The sequence below is a fragment of the Microtus pennsylvanicus genome, chromosome 9 (assembly GCF_037038515.1).
Source record: "Microtus pennsylvanicus isolate mMicPen1 chromosome 9, mMicPen1.hap1, whole genome shotgun sequence".
NCBI lineage: Eukaryota > Metazoa > Chordata > Mammalia > Rodentia > Cricetidae > Microtus > Microtus pennsylvanicus.
Window position 1 is genome coordinate 3807053 of NC_134587.1, and position 19553 is coordinate 3826605.

Below are 19553 nucleotides of genomic sequence, written 5' to 3' on the forward strand. Positions count from 1 at the left end.
TGTTAACCTTTAAATAAACCAAAAATAATTCTCGTTTTCTATGTGTAATGACAACTAATGTAGAAGCATCAATATTAAAAAGACACAAACATTTCCAGGGAAGCAATAGTTGATAAATTCTGATGTATCGTTGTATGTGCCTGGCCCAAATGACTTCACTGGTCTCTCTGGAGATGGACGTCAGAGTGCACTGACCCCTGCTTGCTGACTGCCAAGGCTGGCTTAGCCAGACACAGCTGGGGAAATTAGCATGGGTAAATTTGGTGGTTGGTTTTTACTCTTTACTATTTGGGGGCCCACCTCCAATCCCACAGGGCTTTATTCTTACTAATTTATAGCCATCCTTAGCTTGGCTTATTGTTGCTTGCCATCTTTTCTTAAATTAGCCCAACAACCTTTTTCCTTTGGGCTTTTTCCTTTTCTTACTTCTGTAAATCTTATCTTCCCTCTTACTCCATGGCTTGCCGCGCAGCTGCAGCAGCTACTCCCAGGCCCTCCTCTCCTTCTTCTCTTGCTCCTTCTCTTCCAGAGTTCTCCTTTTATTTTTTCTCTGTGCCAGCCGGCCCTGCCTGTCTTCTCTCCTGCCTCGCTATTGGCCCATTGACCATTCAGATCTTTATTAGATCATCAGGTGTTTTAGACAGGCAAGGAATCACAGCTTCACAGAGTTAAACAAATGCAGCCTAAACAAAAACAACACCCCTTAAACTAATATTCTGCAACTGGTAAATGGTACCTTTTGTGATTGCACTGCAGTTTCCAATGACCGGAAAGACTTCTCCCAAGCCGTCCACCACATGGAAACTGCCACTTCTAACCCATTCTCATTCTTTCCCCTGAAATGTTAGCAACATTGTCTTAGCGCTTCTGTCCCCAGGCACAGCACTTCCCAAGGCTCCTTGTCCTCCCTCTGCCTAAGTGCTCATTCCTGATAGAATTCCTCTGCTCACAGAGCTTCTTCCTCACGTCTTTGGCTGTGATTCTGCCCAGTCTCCCAGGAAGAATAGCATATTTCTATTTCTTATCTCCCTATCCTATAGGCATTTCAAATAGAATGCACTTAGCAACAAAAACAATCTCTTAATTGAAATTTTCCACCTCGAATGAGGATGGGGCGTCAACTCCTTCCTAGGCTCCCAGCGTGAGAGTTTCAGAGTTGGTTTTAGTCCATCCATCCTCCTATTTTTCAAAGCGTAATGGAAAATGGTTCCCCCAGACCTCCTGTACACCAAGGGCATATCTAGAGATAAGGCAGGCGACAGCCCGGCATTTCTCCTTCCTTCTCGTCCTTTCTGTAGGTGACCTTGCAATGGTGGTGGAGTCCGTTTTGCTCCTTTGTTTTTTGACTTTAAGGAAATCACAAGACACTTATGGGAAAACAGAATCGCGTTGGATCATATTTTAGACAATTTGAATGACTCTTAGACCCCAAAACATTGTGGAAAGCAATTTATTTAAATATTTCTGAAAATCTAATCTGGAAGAAACAAATGGAATTTCCTCTTTTTGGTGATGCAATGTTAGTCTTTGCAATCTTAAGCAATTTCCTTTTGCAAAGCACAAATCATTATGAATTGAGACCTTTATTACAAAATTTGAGGTTTGTTTTTATTAGCTGAGTTGAGCCCATGTTACTTTTGGTTTTTATAACTTCTTTTCTGCTATCTAGGTTCATCAGTCAACTTCATCGTATTTTTCTCTAATCCAAAATAAAATCTCTACCTCTCTGTCCCTCTCTCTCTTTCTCTCTCTCTCTCCTCCCTCCCTCTCTGTCTGTCTGTCTGTCTGTCTGTCTGTCTCTCTCTCTCTCTCTCTCTCTCTCACACACACACACACACAATTTGCCTTATGCAAATATTCAGAAAATAAATATTATTTTAAATATCTGATGAAGGCTGCCAGGTCACTTCATTTTATGGAGAAGTGAAGGGAATGTCTTGGTCTTGTGATTTTTAGGTCAATGGGATTTTACTAAAGTTTAGTTTAGAACAAAATGCACGAGTATCACGTGATGGCTGCCCCGAGTTTTGACAGTGTCTGCACCTGTGCAGCCATCACTGAAATGAGGATGACGAGGATTTTTGTCCTCCTTAGAGATTTCCCAGCCTACAGCAGTAGGGTCCTAATATTCATGACTATAGATTAGTGCCATTACATCTTCCGCGTGTGCAGCTAGATCAACCCTACAGTGCATCCTCTGTCACCGGGAGCTTTTGCTTCCGAGATTTATCTACTTAGTTGTGTCAAATTGTTCTCAGTGTATGATGATGCACCTTCAAATGGCTGTAACACTAGTAAAATTAGAAACTGCTGTCTAGCCCTTTAATATTGTTCCCAGCTCAAGAGAGTTACTGGTTTCTGATTCTGCAGGCGTTGTTCTTAGGATGCCCTCCCCTTCTCCCTCCTCCCACTTCCCGTTTTACCCCTGAGATCAGACAACTATGATTCTGATGGCCTTTGTTTTTAACATCCCAGGAACAGTAAGACTCCAGAGATTTTCCATCAGGTATCCTTTAGATGACTTTACTATCAGGGTGAGGGAGTGTGCTTGGCCCTAGGGGCGGACTCTCAGGATATTTTCCCAACTCCTGTTTCTGGAAGGGTAGTGGAACAAACCTTTTGAAGTGCACTTTGTCTGTAGGCCGGTCCCCTTCAGAAGTTGCTAGGACAAGCCTGGCATCTGCCCTGTTGCTGTTTAGCTGATTTTTGATTTAGCGGATGGACCAAGTCCAAACTTCTCCTCACCTCCTACCCTGTTCTGCTGCAGCCATTCTCTTCCTCGGGCAGGCTCTACTTTGCCATGTAGCGATGGCGCTGGCTTCATAATCTCCATTTCGAGCATCCCACACTTTGGCTACTTCTGCTCTTCCTTCCAAATGATTCCTTCTGAACCGTAGCTTACTTTCCTTACTCCTTTAAGACGACCTGCCCATCCACTGCCGTTTACCCTCCGTCCACCCTCTGACTTCTTCCTTTATGTGAGATTGTGTTGTCTACGGGAATATGTGGTTTTCTTGAGAATATTTTTAATTCCCTTTTTCTCGTTTTGTGGCAACTCTTCAACAAGAGTCGATGGAAGGAATCCCTCAAATGTGTGACTGACACACTTCGGGAGAGAAGCCTCACTGGAGAAGCAGTTTGTGTGGCAGTTTTTCCCTGCAGTTCGTCCTTTCGTTTGAGACATCCGTCTTATTCTTCTTTCTGGAGACATCGACAGCTGTGTCCCTTATCCTCATGCCTCGCGTCTGACACCATCACTCCATCCGCCAACCAGAGAGTAAAAGCTGTGAGAGAAAGGGCTCTCATCCTCCCGCTGACAAATTCATCATCCTGTCAACGTCGGTACCCTGTGTCCTTATCTCCTGTGCGGTGGATAAGTGTCCTGGCTTTCAAAGCCCCATTCTCCTGGTTTTTTTCAGGGCTCTGTCATCTTCTTGCCAATTAAATTCAATGGACCCTTTTATTATTTCTCAACTAACTTCGGCTTTGAGGCTCGTTTGACACAGAGATCACCCTTCTTCCCCCTTAGAATTTCCTGTTTTTCCAGCCCTGGTGACTCCATGCCCTCCTGGTTCCTCCCACGTTTCTGGATGCTTCTCCTTGGTCTCCTTTGTGTGATTCTCTCTCTCTCTCTTTCTCTCTCTTCCTCTCTCTAAATGAAGTTGGCAAGAAGTAGTTCTTGACTGGGTGATCCTAACTCACTCTCTCGATGTGGATTTGAAGACCATTTCCACAGAGGACTGGGTCAGCCAGAGTACTTAGATGCATTGCATGTACGTAATATGCTTCTTTTCCATAACACACACACACACACGCACACACACACAGTTTCAGGTTGTCTGGGTGTCATGTTGTGCCCTTCGCACTGGCTTTGTTGTCCGTAAGACGTCCTGCAGTCCTGGGACAGAGCCTAGAAGGTGGCACATGGCAAGTAAATATTAGCCCAGCAAATACACGAACGCGCCAGCGACTGGAAGGCTTTGATAAATGTTCTCCTTCCTTTCCCCACCTCGTGTTTAGAAACGCTTGCCTGTCCCAGGTTGTGAAGTAGAGGAAGGCACAGGCATGGTGTGGCATCTAGTAACAGATGTCTAAAACAACTCAAGGTATGCACTGCTAGTTGGCAGTGGGAATTATGTCAAGGTCAGAGTTGAGGGTATAAATCTTCACATTGTATGAATTTATTTTGTGTCTCTTAAAAGCTTGCCATGGCTGTCTCCTAAGTGTCTTGGAGTGGAAGGAAGGGGGCAAGTGGAGCTTGGGTCAGATGTGCGCTTTTGATCTCATCGGAATGGTCAGTCAGGACAGAGCAGAGGAAATGTAATTACATAGAATTGTATTTTCTCTTAACCCTTACCTTTTGGCCATAACTCCTAAGTATAGACTGGAGATATTTTCTTAGAAAAATCAAAAGAATATCTACTGAGTCTTCCAAAGTAAGAATTGGCTTATGGGCTGTTGATATCCAGTGGGGTTAATTATAGTCTTACAGCTGTGATAGAGATCAAAATCAGTTCACACTAAGGTCAGCACCAGTTGGAACCGCGTCTCACACTTAGGCTTCATCTTAGACCAGGTTGTATTAAACAGCAAAACCCAGGCAATACAAATTTTATAATTATATAAGGGCTTTAGAATTGTTTCAACCTTCCAAACCTGTATAAAAATAACATTCTACTTGTTTCTAATAAACGAGGCTGCTATCATGAGCAAACCTAGGTGTAGAAGCCCCAGTGGCTTTTGCTTCTCACAAGTCTCACTGCAGAGACCTTAGGTTGTGAATGAGCTCAAATACTATGGAGTAACTTGGGGCATCTCAGTGCTGGGGACCCCGCAGGTCTGGTTCGGTGGGGCGCTGGGCGTGGTAGCTTCTCTCGTTCGAGGGTGATAAACTCTTGTTTCTATTAGCATAATAAACAATATTTCCAGCAGAGTGGCTGGAAGAACTGAGTGGAAAAGCGAGATGGCATAGAGTGTAACCCGAGGAGGAGTCCTGGCCGTGGCCACTCAGGAGATGAGTGCTGCTCTCTGCCCCACAGCCCAGGGAATTGTGTTCAGTTCTCGACTTTGAGGGGAATAATCTTCTAACATCAAAACTGCCCACATTCAATCTCATCACTCCATTAGAAAATCATCCCCTTTAATTAAAAGTTCCCCTAAAATAAACCACCAAGGCAGCCTCTAATTCCTTTATAAGATTTTATTCTTAATATATAATGTTTTTATGAAAATTTGAGCAATATATTTTAGTTTACCATCATAGAGCTAAAACTTAATAGTCCTTGTCTGACCAGGAAACTGGGAAGGGGAGAATACTACCAATTCCACTAGCAATAATGGTAGTTCTCTTGGCTCAATAAAAAGTTTAAGCATCGGGAAATGAAACATCATTTCACATCCTGCACCCCAGTTCCACTCATCTCCCGCTCCCTCTGTATCCCACAAATCTGACACTGCCCTTGTAGTGTCCCCCACAAAGAAAACTAAAAGAGAAGTGATAAATATAAGATAAAAATAAAAACAAGTAAAACATACAAATAAGAATATTAGTTAAACAACAACAACAAACTTGAAAAGTAAATGGAAACCCCTACTTTGCTGTTCCATCTTTCCTGCCTCTCTATCCCCTCTTCATCTGTCTTGGTGGCACTGGGAGCAGCTGTGTACCATGCACTACACACTTTTGTCCAAACAGCTCTACTTGCAAATGTCCATTGTGTAATGTAAAGAGTTGTTGGTCAGGTTCAAGGCCTCTGGTCTGGCACACCATCAACACTGGTCCCTCACCGAATCTCTTCTCGGATATCTTTCTGTTTCCCCTAGTCATGGAGATCCAGGGACCATGGTTCTACAGGGCCAGTCCTTCACACACTCCAGCAGGCCACTGATAGGATAGAGGTTGGGGAGTGCCCACCCACAGGCCTGGATGTGTGCCTAGGTGGTAGCTGAGCTGATCTGACCTGGTCACTGGGACCATCCGCCTCAGGAGAGGGCCAGAGCCAGCTTACCCATGCCTGTGGTGAGGAGTGAGACCAGCTTTCCCACGTGCTCTCTTATAAAGGGCAGGGTCAGCTCTCCTGTGCTGGGATCATGAGGGTCTGCTATCGCAAGGTCAGAGAGGAGAGGGTCAGCTCTCAGGTGAGGGGCTGGGGTTTTCTCTGCGTGGCCTTCACACCTCAACACGTGGTCCAACATACGATTCAACACCCGGTTCACATGGGCCTCTGCGGCAGCATGGGCAAAGGACATCAACACAGATAAAGGGCCATATTTTTATGCAGTGTAGCAATATTCCCTTGGTGGCCAGTGAGATTAATGAGTACAGTGCAGAGAAACAGCCCCAGTCCCCAAGAACATATTTACCCAGCTCATTCGCTCTTAGGGAATAGTCTGTGTAGAAGGAATACATACCACTATAGAAAGGCCTTCTTGAAATATTCCTAAATCACTTTATAATAAAAAAGAATCTCTGCCTGTGAAGTTTGGTGTAATACCTTTGTTTATGCTTCAAGCAAAGTTATATTGGTAACAATATCAAATTAGAATCAATTTAGTGACAGTTGGTATATATTTTTAACTAAACCCTTTTTTTTATTAAAGCAGACAATTTCTGAAGATTAGAAACCGTATAGCTAATTTATCAATGTGTATTACTTTATTTTGTTTTTGCAATGCTGAGGATGAAACCCAGAGCCCATAACAGCTTGGCAAGTCTTCTAGTGATCAGCTAAAATCTTAGTCCTTGCAGGCACGATGCTGACACGTACGTATTTCTACAGAGAGAAAGAGCCAACCTATATCTTTATGGGGATAACTTGTAAATTAAAGCTATAGCATTTATTTTTTTTCAGAAATAATGCTCATTTTTAGGATACCTTTGTAAAAACGGAAAAGATTATGACATATTAGTACAAAACCAAATAGCTAACAAGGTAAGAGCTAGATAAGTGTCTTATGGTTCTCTATTGCTGTGAGGAGACACCGTGACCATGGCAGCTGTTGTACAAGTTGTTTGCTGGCAGTTCAGAGGTTCACATGGCAGCGTACAGGCAGAGGTGGGGCTGGAGCTGAGAGTGCCACATCTTGTAGACAACGGGAAATCAACTGACTGTCACGCTGAGGGACACTTAGAAACGGTGTCAAAGCCCACCCCAGCTGAGACACACTTCCAACAGAAGGTGTGGCCCACATTAAAGGTGTGCCCTCCAATCTCAGGGTCTGGATTTAAAACATGAGTCAGTCAGCCTCCTCCATTAAGACCATACTTCTTCCAAGGAGGCCACACTTCCGAATAGTGCCACTTCCTTTGCTTCCTATGAGATTCTGGAGCAAATACATTCAAACGATCACAGTCACTGTGTGTGTGTGTTACTATGCTATGGATATAGCTCATGGCCTCATCAATATAAGCATATACATTATAACTGAGCTACATCCCCAACTCCAGTTTCTCAGCAAAATCACTTTGGTCATGTAGCTTTTCCTTAACAGTTATAAAAATATGCTCTTGGGGGGCTGGAGAGATGGCTCAGTGGTCAAGAGCACTGGCTGCTCTTCCAGAGGTCCTGAGTTCAATTCCCAGCAACCACATGGTGGCTCACAACCATCTGTAGTGAGATCTGGTGCCCTCTTCTGGCCTGCAGGCATACATGAAGGCAGAATGTTGTATACATAATAAATACATTCTTTTAAAAAATATGCTCTTGAAGATAGAAAATTATCTACAGTTGAAAATTTTGAGATCACCAGAGATTTTATGATGTGCATATCTACTAGGTAAAATGGGTTCAGGTCACTACTCACTGCTATCTTTTATGATTTATTTTTTCTATTAATGATTTTTATTTTTTTAAATTAGAATATAATTTCATCCCTTCCCATTCTCTTTTCCCCCTCCAACCACCACTTATATTTCCTTTTTCTCAAATTCATGGCCTCTTTTTTTAATTGCTGTCATATATATGACATGTATAACATACATGTCTCACACACATATATGCATCCCTAAGTATAGAAATACAGCCTTCTCGGTCTGTATCATGTTCCTTATCTGCATATTATTTCAGTGCTGACTTTAGAAGATATTTTTAATATATAGAATTTATACTTTCAAAAGACGTATATTCTCTCCAGCAGGCACAGAAATACCATTGCATGGGATGGCAGCTCATTTACTCGTGGAAGGGACTCTCTGGCTCATAGCAATTTTTGTTGATCTTGAGTGGCTTTCTGATCCAGGATCTGATATGTGGAGGATGCCATGCAATCTGTGAAAAGCATACACACACCAAGAGGTCTTCCATGGGGCCACACTAGCTATCTCCGCATGAGAGAAGATTGCCTTACAGTGAGCCTACCATCCATCTTCTGAAAAGTACCGAGTACACCTCTCAGCCTGGGGTCTGCGAGTCTGGGCTCCCCATTAGCTCAAGCGGGGTGGCCAGCAGCGGGACTGGGATTAGATGGAAGAGGTTGGGAACGTGAGTAACAGGCTGTGGAGACAGAGGGACAGCAGGTAGTTCAGGAGAAAACCATCAGAGGCAGGACTGCAGCAGCATCTCACCGCCAGGTTCACGCGGTCTCCCTTCAAGGACGCGGGTGAACAGAGATGGCTAAGATAGAAGAGTCACTTACCATGGCCTGTTTTCCAGAGCGCTGCAAGTGTAAGCCTGTCAGAGCCACACAGAAGACCTATTTCCGAAACAACTACAATTACGGTAAGGATACCTTCGCAGTCCGCTCCCAGACTCTTGTGTGTATGTTATATGTACGTGCTTGCGTGCATGCAAACAGGTAGTTTAAGCATAAGGCTTAAAGACCGAGGAGGACGCTAGCAAGGGGGTCCTCAGCTTCAGCTGACTAAAATGTTATCATGGTGGCAGCGTTCTTGTCAAATGCCTGATGGGTTTATCAAACATTTTTTTTGAAAACCAAAGTATTGAGTACCCAGATATCAGTTTCAAAGAAGTTCTTGTCTCTGGGTCGGTACCTGGGTTGCAGCTGAGCTCCTCTGGAGTGATGAAGGACACTGGAAAAAGATGAAAGACTTACTGGTTCTTGACACCCATCTAAGGGCACGGTTTGCTGTTTTACTTAACCAAACATTGAGATAAGGTAAATGCTAATTGAAGAGTCACCTGTACAAACAGAGCTGGCCGACAGAAGGGGAGGATGCTATCTCTACAGGGACTCTTTTAGGTGCTTTCCACATACTATCTCATTTAATTTCCCGACGGTTCGTGAACAGTCTTCTTATCCTGGTTTTATGAGTGATTTTCGAGCCAAAGCTGCCCCTTCTTACATTATACATAACATATTTGGGGTACTGTTGGCCTCCAACAAACATCACTCTCATGTCAATAAAAATCACTGTCGTGTTTCAGAGAGGCAGTCACCAGAGTCCCTCAGCTGGTACAGGTCTGCCCTGTGTTACTGCAGTCCACAGACTTCTCCTAGAATCGCTTTTGAACAGAGGTTGAATATTCCTTATCCAAAATTCTTGGGACCAGAAGTGTTTAGGATTTCAGACTTCTATTTTGTATTTTGGAATGCTTGTGGATAGGCAATAATCTTTGGAATAGGGCTGAAGTTTAAGCATGAAATGTGTGTTTCATAGACAACATTTCCTGAAGGTGACTATAGGGGCATCTTCAGTTTGACTGGGACCTGTCTCAGGAAGTCAGGTGTGGAATTTTCTGTTTGTAAAATTGTACTGGATTTGGCAGTGGGAATGCTCAGCCTGTGGATGAGACTGACAGGGTCAGGCCACTCTCTGATCCTGAGTTAGTGAGTAGACGTGGGTTGCAGAGTCCTCCTAAGAGAACTGTGTTATTAAAATAAGAATGTAGTCTTCATATGCCTTATTTATATATAAGGATAGAGAGCATGGAGAGATTTATTTCAACTTCTGCAGTTTGGGGACTTGGAAGGAGAGAAATTTAAAAAACCATGACAGTAATATTGTTTAAGGATCGTAAGGAAAGAAACTCCCGGGGGTGGGTGAATTTGAATGCAACTTCTTCCCCAAGTTTCTCTTCAATGGAACAAGTTTTTATCTTTTGCTTATAAGTTATTTATTTTTAGACTCTGTACTTCAAAGGCTAGCCTTGAATTCGCTCTGTAGCCCAGGTTGCCCCTAAACTTATATTCTTAGCCTCTCTGGAGTTAGAGTTGTGGGCATGGGCTGCCTGGCCCAGCTGACCGCTCATCTTCAGCAGAATCTTAGCCACTCTTGGTTAGTGAGGATAGACAGACCAGGGAGGGACAGACATCCCGGGGCTAAAGGTTTAGTCTGTCTAAGAATCAAATGCTGGACTCCTCCCCTTGTGCAAGCTGACGTGACTGCAGGGGAAAAAAAGGCCTTCATTTTCAGAGAGCTAGCCTTTTAAAGATTCATAAAGGCTATGTGAACTTTTAAGTACAATTATGATAAAAAATAAAAACAATTTTGTACCAGGGCCTAGCAGTGTTGGGGAAGTGCTTGCTGGGCATGCATGGAACCCTGGGTGAGATCATTAGTCCCATTTGAAACTGGTTGTGTGGTTCAATGTCATCCTCTGGTACATAGCATGTTGGAGGCCAGCCTGGGGTACGTGAGAGTCCATCAACAAACAAGCAGGCAGCAGCAGCAGCAACACACACACACACACACACACACACACACATACACACACTAAAACAACAACAACAACAACAACACACACACTTTAAAAAAACACCAGCAACAAAGAATCTCTCCTAAGAGATGAGTCGTTTCTATGTGTCTTCACATTCTACTTCCAATGTTCTCTAGCTTCCCTGTGAACGCAGTAGCTGGTGGTACTCTTATCATTAGAAGTTCAAACACTAATCACTACTAATCACTAAAGAGATCTTAGAGAAGGTAGCTGAGTGAGTATTGTGATAGATGATTGGCTGTGGATCACAACTGATAAAAGGAGGAGCCTTGTACGGTGGCTTACACCTGTAGTCCGTCCTGACACTCGGTAATAAAGCCACGAGGACCAAGAGTTCAAGGTCAGCCTCACCTGTACAGCAAGCCCAAAGCCAACCTAGGTTTCCCCTGTCACAACTGGGGGTTAAAAGGAGGGAAAATATTCTTTTTTCATAGTCAGATACTAACCAGGCTACCCATGAGTCAAAGATTAGCTTTTGGGTAGAACTTACAGATTCATAAGGCAAAGCAGGCTAGAAGGTAAACCATGGAACAGAAATATTTTTTTAGTATACTGACTTTCACTTGAGGTACTTGCATGTATCTCCCGAGAAAACAAAGTACAGGTAGGACAATTGGCAGTTCCTATAAAACCGCTGCCTCATTCTTGACAAATTCAGTGAAACGTTGTGAGTTTTACCCAAATTCCTTGGATAAGGTAGGTGTTGTGGAGAGAGGTGTTTTCTTTGGAGTAGGTGCATGTGCTAAAAATTTCTAATGGGAACAGCGGGCGCCCTGGGTAAATAAATCATTAGCTCGAGAACATTTGCACAGCGCACCCAGCGCTATTGACGGCTGGGTACTGTGGACCACATTCATTTCAGTCAGGATGCACACAAACACGGCTGCTAGCTGGCCTTCAGAACTCGTCGTCACTTGTCAAAACAGAGGGCCCAGAGGACAGGCGGAGAGAGGACTCCCCTTGCCAAACAGGCCAGGCAGGGCCAGCTGGGCAGTTCGGCTTGGTCTGCCACAAGCTCTCGTTCTTGCACTGGGACAAATGGAGACTCCGAAGACTGAACTAGTCGTGAAACAAAAATAAGGCTTTATCCTAGAGATTAATAAGTTGTGGAAAGTGAATCTCTGTCCTGTGCATGACTTAATGGTAGGCCATTAAGTTCCTGGGATCAAGCTGGAACATAGGTGGAGGAATGAATTGCCAGCTCGTTCTAGGTTTTCATGGAGGGATTTTTCAATCTTATATCGACCCGAACACCTAAAATATCTGGGAGAGTCTGTGCATGCCTACCTACCTAGAAAGCCTTCCCAAAGTGGATTCACTAGGATATATTGTATTCTTCTGTGGACACTGTACTAATATGACAAGGCTTCCCGAGCAATGGCTGTTGACATTTTATTAATTGGCATCTTCACATTTTTCTTAAAAAAAAAAAACTTTGCTGTAAAAATGCTTATGTATCAGAAGAAGAGATCTCCACAATATGGCTCTTCCAAAGGGAAGCAGAAGACGCGTACTCTGTAGATTCCCGGTCATAGAGTGTGATTTGCAGTGGAGGACGATTTGTCTTTGGACTGAGAAGGGAAGCTGGGTCCTGTAAGAGAGCAAGAGCTAGCATAGCACCTTTCATCGCGAGAGGAGACGGAGGCTGCTTGCAGGATGGAAGTTTCTCCATGACACGGTAGGGTCATGGGGCGGCAGAGCCGCTGACAAAGTAGATGGAGGAAACAAGGTCTGGTGGACAACTTTCCTTCACGAAGAAAGTTCAGTCCACCTAAAAGACATAGAAAACATGGCAGTCACCTGAAGGGCCTTGCCGATGTCTGCATGGTGAGCTGAGGTGAAAACGGTTAAGAGATTGAAGAACCCGTTTGCAAACACTACCGAACAGGACTGTGTCGTAACCCTGAAGAGATCCCGCCTCGAAAAGAAATCAATCAAGGGAAGAAACAGAGTAGAGAGTGGAATCCAGGCCTTCCCACAGGGTGGAATCAGTGTGAGCCAATTCCTCTTGGCAGCAATTGGTGCCTGCACGCATGCACATTCATACATCCCAAGTGAGACTCTGGAGGGAAATTAGAACATTACTCAATCAACTCTGATTAGCTAAGTGGGTTTTTGAAAATCAAACACTTGTACACACACGCATGCATATATAAACACCAGTGTATGCAGATACAGATACTTCTATGTATTTAATTTCATTAAAGAAAAAGGTCTGCCTTACTTCTCCCAGCCATCGAGTATGAACTTGAAATGAGTTGGCTGGAAAGAATTCTCTTGGCTCTTTTGCAATGGTGTGCCTACTTTGGGTCTTCATAGAAACCGGATTCCCTTTCTTTTATCCAGTCATCCGGGCTAAAGTCAAAGAGGTAAAGACGAGGTGCCACGATGTGACTGCCGTCGTGGAGGTGAAAGAGATCCTAAAGGCGTCTCTGGTGAACATCCCCAGGGATACTGTGAACCTCTACACCACCTCTGGCTGCCTGTGCCCCCCACTTCACGTTAACGAGGAATATGTCATCATGGGCTATGAAGACGAGGAACGCTCCAGGTAGTCACCCTAAGAGTTCAGGGTCGCGTCTACTTCCCAGGCATTATGTTTCTCTTTACACATCTTGCTGTGACGTTCTTGTCTTCTCTACTTCCTTGGGCACTGTAGCTACATTTTTAATTTTATATATTGGATAGAAAAGGATGTAAGTATAATTTGTGGGTATGGATTTTTCTGGAAAAAGGGATCGTAGCTTCATTTATTTCTAAAAGAGGTCCATGACTCTTTCCAACTCTCTGACCTCTCTATTCTAGAATAAACATATTTAGTTTTTCTTGCCACCTATTTCTTGACTTTTTCAATAACATACTTTGGTTATTCAAACGTGGTCATTTGATTTTCAAATCGCAGGTTACTCTTGGTGGAAGGCTCTATAGCTGAGAAGTGGAGGGATCGGCTGGGTACGAAAGTCAAGGTAAGATTAGATTTTATGTTTCAAGTGGTAACGCACTGGGGCTGGGGACTTGGCTGTGGCAGAATGCTTACGTAGCAAGCACACTCCAAGTTTCAGTCCACAGCCCCAGAAAAAAAATAGTTCTGCTTGCTAATATAGTCCAGAGAAAACCATCTCTCATATAAATTAAATAGTTGCCCTCACCTTCATGAGAATATTAAGACCTGATATTCAGACACATATGCATAGACATATACACATACATTGAATATTCTAGAAACTGGAATTGTCTTTAATGTCTATTCATCGGAGGATTGAATTCACTGTATGTGCACCAAAGCTCTGGCTGCAGTTGCCGCCCTTCTTGTGAGACTGCCGATAGCTAGCCAGTCAGCACGGACTGGTGTCACACTATCATGGGAATGGCAGCCTCCTGACAATTAATTAGTCTGCCATGGGTAGGGTATCACTTCCATCTCCATGTTCAGTAGAAGTCCCACAGGACTGTTCTAATGTTAACCTAACACTTCATTTCGGGTGGGAAAAGGGAGGAGGAAAACACGCCTTTCCAAGAATTCTATCCAGAAGCTTTATCTTAGAATCTTTGGTCAGGACAGGTGTTGTTTTGATCTCCAGTTGCCAGGAGTAGGGAATAGAAAAATTTTATTGTTTCTAAACAAATTGTTCTTCTCCGGGAAGGGAAAAAAAAATCAATGATAAATGAAAAAACTACCACAATGAGTAATGTACAGACATCAATTCCTATGAACAAGTCGCTGCCACTGTCATCAGTGAAGAGGGGATCCCGCCAAATTAAGTCCTGAGAACTGCAATGTGGCTTTCGTATTTCATATTAAGATCCTAGAATCAATATATCAAAAAAAAATCAAGTAGTGAATTACTTATTAAAAAAGGTTTTCATTTTTTTATTGTTGAACTAGTACATCTTTTTCAAAGCGGAGAACGAAAGAGGGAAATGCTGAAGACTCCTAGGATGTGTGCTGGGGTGGGGGTGGGAATCACACCAAGCACAATACACCCTCTTCTCTTGGAAGGCTTGGGAAGGATTTACAAGGAAAGCTAAACACCCCTAGGCCGTTGATCTTACACATCTGGCACTCAGCATGGCGGACACATGTGAGTTGAGGTGACCTACAAAAATGTGGAGGGCGCGACTTCATAGCTAGGGACGATCACTACCAAGCTCCTTCCGCCCTCCGCCTTTTGTCAGAAGCGCCAAAAGCCGACCGCCAGCGTTCTCTGCTTTCATCTCTCGTCAGTGAGCCCGGTGTTTAGTTGTTAGTGGAGAAATGGCTCTGCTTCCCAATACCGGGGTCTCTTCTCATGCTTTCAAGTCTGTTTTCTGCTTCCTAGCGCAGAACAAGCATTTGTCCTAAATTCCTGTACCAGCTGGAAGAGCGTCAGTATCTCTGCTGGCAAGCGGAACAAGCCTGGCTGGTTATGTTTCCCTGGGATGCATGCATGGCTCGTCCTGATCCGTAGCATGGTAGATGGACTTTCCCTCGCTCCCTACAGGGCAATCACAGTTTTGGATGTTCCAGACTGAGATTCACACACCTCTGGGAGACAATAAACCAGTAACTTGAACAAGGTTTTTTTTTTTTTTTTTTTAAGATTATTTGCAATATAGCCTTAGGTGGATTGGTACTTCCAATTTAGCACAGGCTGGACTGGTACTTGCAGTGTAGTGCAGGTTGCCCTCAAACTCTCTTTAGTCCTCCTGCACTGGTGTTTGTATTATTGTAATGTATAATACAAACCATTATTATAGCATGTATTATTATTGTAATGTATAATACAAACCATTATTATAGTATGCATTATTATAGTAATGTATAATACAATCCATTATAGCATTATTATTGTAATGTATAATACAAACCATTATTATAGTATATATTATTATTGTAATGTATAATACAAACCATTATTATAGTAATGCATATTACAAACACCCAATTCTCTTCCCTGTTTTTGTTTTTTTAAAGATTTTTTAAATTCTTATTTGTATGTCTGAGTGTTTGTGTGTATACGTACGCATGAGTTCCTGCTGCCCACGAAGTCAGAAGAGGGTGTGGGATTCCCTGGGACTGGAATTACAGATGCTTGTGAGCTGTCTCTTGGGTGCTGGGAACCCCTGGTACTCTGCAAGTTTAGCAAATGTTCTTAACTACTGAGCCATCTCTCCAGACCCAGTGGGCCAATTTTTAATTTGTGTTTCTGCTCTGAGTCAGAAGTTTGGTGCAGGAAAAACTCTTCTGGCTAGAATTATTAGGATTCTTATTATAGGTTTCCAGTTAACTCAGGAATGTTAAAAAGACTTTTATGGTGGATTTTTTTTTGTAGTCCAATCAGAGTTGCTCTTTACAGCTGATTTTTCTTTGAGAGGAAGGTCATTTAAAAAGACTTATCACCATTCTCCCATATACATGATTGTTTGCCTAAGTTCCAAAAAGACTTATCACCATTCTCCCGTATACATGATTGTTTGCCTAAGTTCCAAAAAGACTTATCACCATTCTCCCGTATACATGATTGTTTGCCTAAGTTCCACGATAGCCAGTCATTCAAATCAAGATACTTGAATTGAATCTTGGCTATCTCCAAGATACCTTGGTGATAATTAAGGATCAGATTATTTTTTAAATAGGAAAGCAACAATATTGTGGAATAAATTCAGCCAAGAAGAAGATATAATTTAATAGAAAATAGCAATAGCTAACATACTGTTTGCCATTCAGTACATAATTCAGTCTTTAGAATAATCCTATCATTAATGTTATTAATCTCAATATAGAAATGATAAGAATGCCATTGAGTAAGTTTAAAAGGTCTGCATGGTAAGCAATATTTTAGGATGAGAACCCGGGTCATCTAGCATTAGCTTCTTGCTTCTTAAGGTGAGGTCACTGAACCCACAGCCCAGAGGTCCCATTTCAGAGCTGCCGGACAGGAAGCTGTTCCTAGCGGGATCCTCTGATGATCTCGATGTTCACTGAAGTTTGTCAAGCACAGCTGTTCTTACCACTTCCCATACTTTCAAAATGTAACCTCCTTCCAATCCCTTTTATCGTAAGCAAACACTATTGACATTGTTCATATGAGATACAAGTAAATACGACTTTCTTATTAAAAACCAATGCATACAACAACAAACAAACAAGCAAACAGAAACCTACAACACGGGCATTGTTAAAGCGAGGCAGAGGCAGGGTCCTGGGGTTTTGCTGTAATGGTGAGTATTAGGACACTATTCTGACGACTCCTCGTGTTTCCACTATTCAAATCGGTTCACTTTGTGTATGTGTGTGTACATGTTCATGTGTGTGCACATGTTCATGTGTGTGCAGATGGAGACGAGGGGTCACTGTCAGGTGTCCTCCTCAGTGGCTCTTTACCTTCCTTGTTCAGGAAGCTGACCAACCGATTAAGCTAGAGGCACTGACCGTGACCCATCTCTGCCCCCTGCCCTCACTGCTCCCTCAGCGCTGAGACGATAGACTTGGACGTTCCACTTGGCTTTTCCCCAGAGGCTGGGTACCAAACAGTAGGATGTTACACTTGTGCCGTCTCCCCAACCACTTAACTAGCTTTTAAAAGGTTATGTTGCACTAGGCGGTGGTGGTGCACACCTTTAATCCCAGTACTGGGGAGGCAGAGGCAGAGGCCAGCCTGGTCTACAGAACTAGTTCCAGGACAGCTGGCGGCTGTTACACAGTGAAATCCTCTCTTGAGTCCCCGTCCCCCCAAAAAGGGTTATATCGCTTTGGTCTTAAGAGGATGAAAAATAGCCCCCCTTTCAAAATTATCAACTTAAAACTACTCGAATATAAACTTGGAAAGTACAGATAGTGCCGACATCTGCATCGATCACCAACATGGGATTTGATTCCAAGTTTTGGTATGACGGCATTGCTGGATGTCTTTGGATGAGAGGGTCTCGTCGTGTCTTTTGAGTTCAGAGTGTTGAGCTTTTGCAATGTCGGCCCCATTGTTGTCCTGGGATGGAGATTTTACACTTTTGGAAAAGTGGTAAAACAGTTTAGAGATCCTGCTTTGCAATCTCCCTGAGCTGCGAACATCCTAGAAACGATGCCTTTTGTGCTACAGGCGCGTGATTGTTGATTGTTTTGTCTTTTTTTGTTTTACAGCGCTGGGATATGAAACTCCGTCATCTTGGCCTGGGGAAGACGGATGCTGGTGATTCCACTCAGAGTCAGAAGTCTGGCAGGAACTCTCATCCCCGGCCAGCACGCAGCTAAGTCCTGAAATGCAAAAGGCCACACCATGGACTCCCTGCTAAGACTTGCATTGCTGGACCTAGCGAGGGAAAACTGCACGATTGCACTCATTGACGTATTGTTTACTACAGATACCGTGTGGCAACTGACGTTACTTCTGCATCCTCTCTGCTTCTTAATGGCCCGTGTTAGACCCTTAGATCTGTCAAATATCCCATTTTACTAATCACGGGGAAACTGTTCTTTCTCGACAGTAATAGTAAATTAGGCATGCTGATGCCAAGGTCTTTGCACCAGTCCCCAGGCATTGGTTTCGTGTTCTGTATCAGATTGAGAATGCAATATTGGATGTAATGAGAGATTTGTGGACAATATCGAAAGCCAGACATTGCTGTAAGACCAGCCCTGCTGGTGCACGCCCAGCCTTGTTTTTGTATGCCTGTTGGGCATTTCCCTCATGCTATGGGAGTCCTAGATGTTTATTAAAGGTAGCATGGCAGCTGGAAATTAAATCCTGCACATCCAGACAGCACAGCACCAGGAAGCATTTATGAGGAAATGACACCCAGCATGAATAGTTCTCAAGATTGGCAGGAAGCAAAACAAAGAGTGTCAGGAGCCAAGGGAAGACGATTTTGCCTGTCTAAGAAGCATTCTGGAACCAGTAGCCCTTGGGCCATTAACAGCGGTGTTCTCTCTTTTGGTGATGTGTTTGGTTTGTGCATAACTATATTAATGGGCATCAGAGAAAGACTTATAGCTAGACACCTGCCATTATCACCCTAGCTCTGCTTCCTTCTAAAGAAAGCCCACTGTTAGACGTCTCCCCACTTCCGTTCATAATGAATTTGGCTTGCTGTATTGACCAGAAAAAGACGCTATTAAAGTAGCATGCGTGTGTACCCAGGTCTTATTTTACAGAGGTATGTGGCTTTGTAAATCATTGTCGTTACATACAGGGCAGTGAAGTGTGCAAACTTGTTTTTATTTTTTTCCCTTTGGGCTTGTGGTTTTGTTTCTGTGGTGTGTGTATGTCTGTGTTTGTGTGGGGGCGGGTCTACAGCTTCACACACCCAAGTCGGACTAGACTGGGTCGGCCTGTTGGCCTAGGCATTGCATTTGCATTTGTACTGTGTAAAGCTCAGTCAGACTGTCTAATACAAGGAAGCACGCTGTCAGGAGAGGGATCCTTCTGAGTTTTAGACAACGACAACAAAATGCTTTTATTATTCAAGCTGCAGTGAGCCCCCGAGATAACATGGGAAAGCTGTGATGTTGCTCCTTCTTTCCTGCAGCGGGGATCTTTCGAGCATGCGCCAATCACTGGAACGTCTCATTTCCTGCAGTTTACACATGTCATAGTAGTAGATCTGGATTCCTAAGCTACGGTGTGCTGAAAATAAAACATGTATGAAGCAATGATGTGTATGTTTCCTTCTGTAAGAACAACCTTGCAGGATGAAATTCATTCTGAACGGAAGTTTCCCGTGTCGGCAATTAGTAGCTCATCCGACTTCTTTCTTTTAGCAGCACAAAAGCATTCTTTTGTTCGTTTTGTTTTGAGTGGACCCTAAACAGCAAAATTTCCCCCAAATTCAGAAGCAGAGTCCCATGTTTGCCTGTAGGAGGACGGCCCAGGCTTGGCTCTACCATTTGGTTGCTTTCAGGTA

General features: G+C 43.4%; 1 protein-coding gene across 1 annotated transcript in view; it reads left to right on the forward strand.

The window, feature by feature from the left end:
- Positions 1–19302, forward strand: part of Frzb (frizzled related protein) — a 32107-nt gene extending 12805 nt beyond the window's left edge. Inside the window, exons 3-6 of the mRNA XM_075984744.1 lie at positions 8652–8717; positions 13023–13227; positions 13579–13642; positions 17794–19302. Coding sequence (XP_075840859.1) covers positions 8652–8717; positions 13023–13227; positions 13579–13642; positions 17794–17904 — 446 coding nt within the window. The 3' untranslated portion in view covers positions 17905–19302. The remainder of the gene's footprint in view (positions 1–8651; positions 8718–13022; positions 13228–13578; positions 13643–17793) is intronic.
- Positions 19303–19553: the final 251 nt, after the last annotated feature.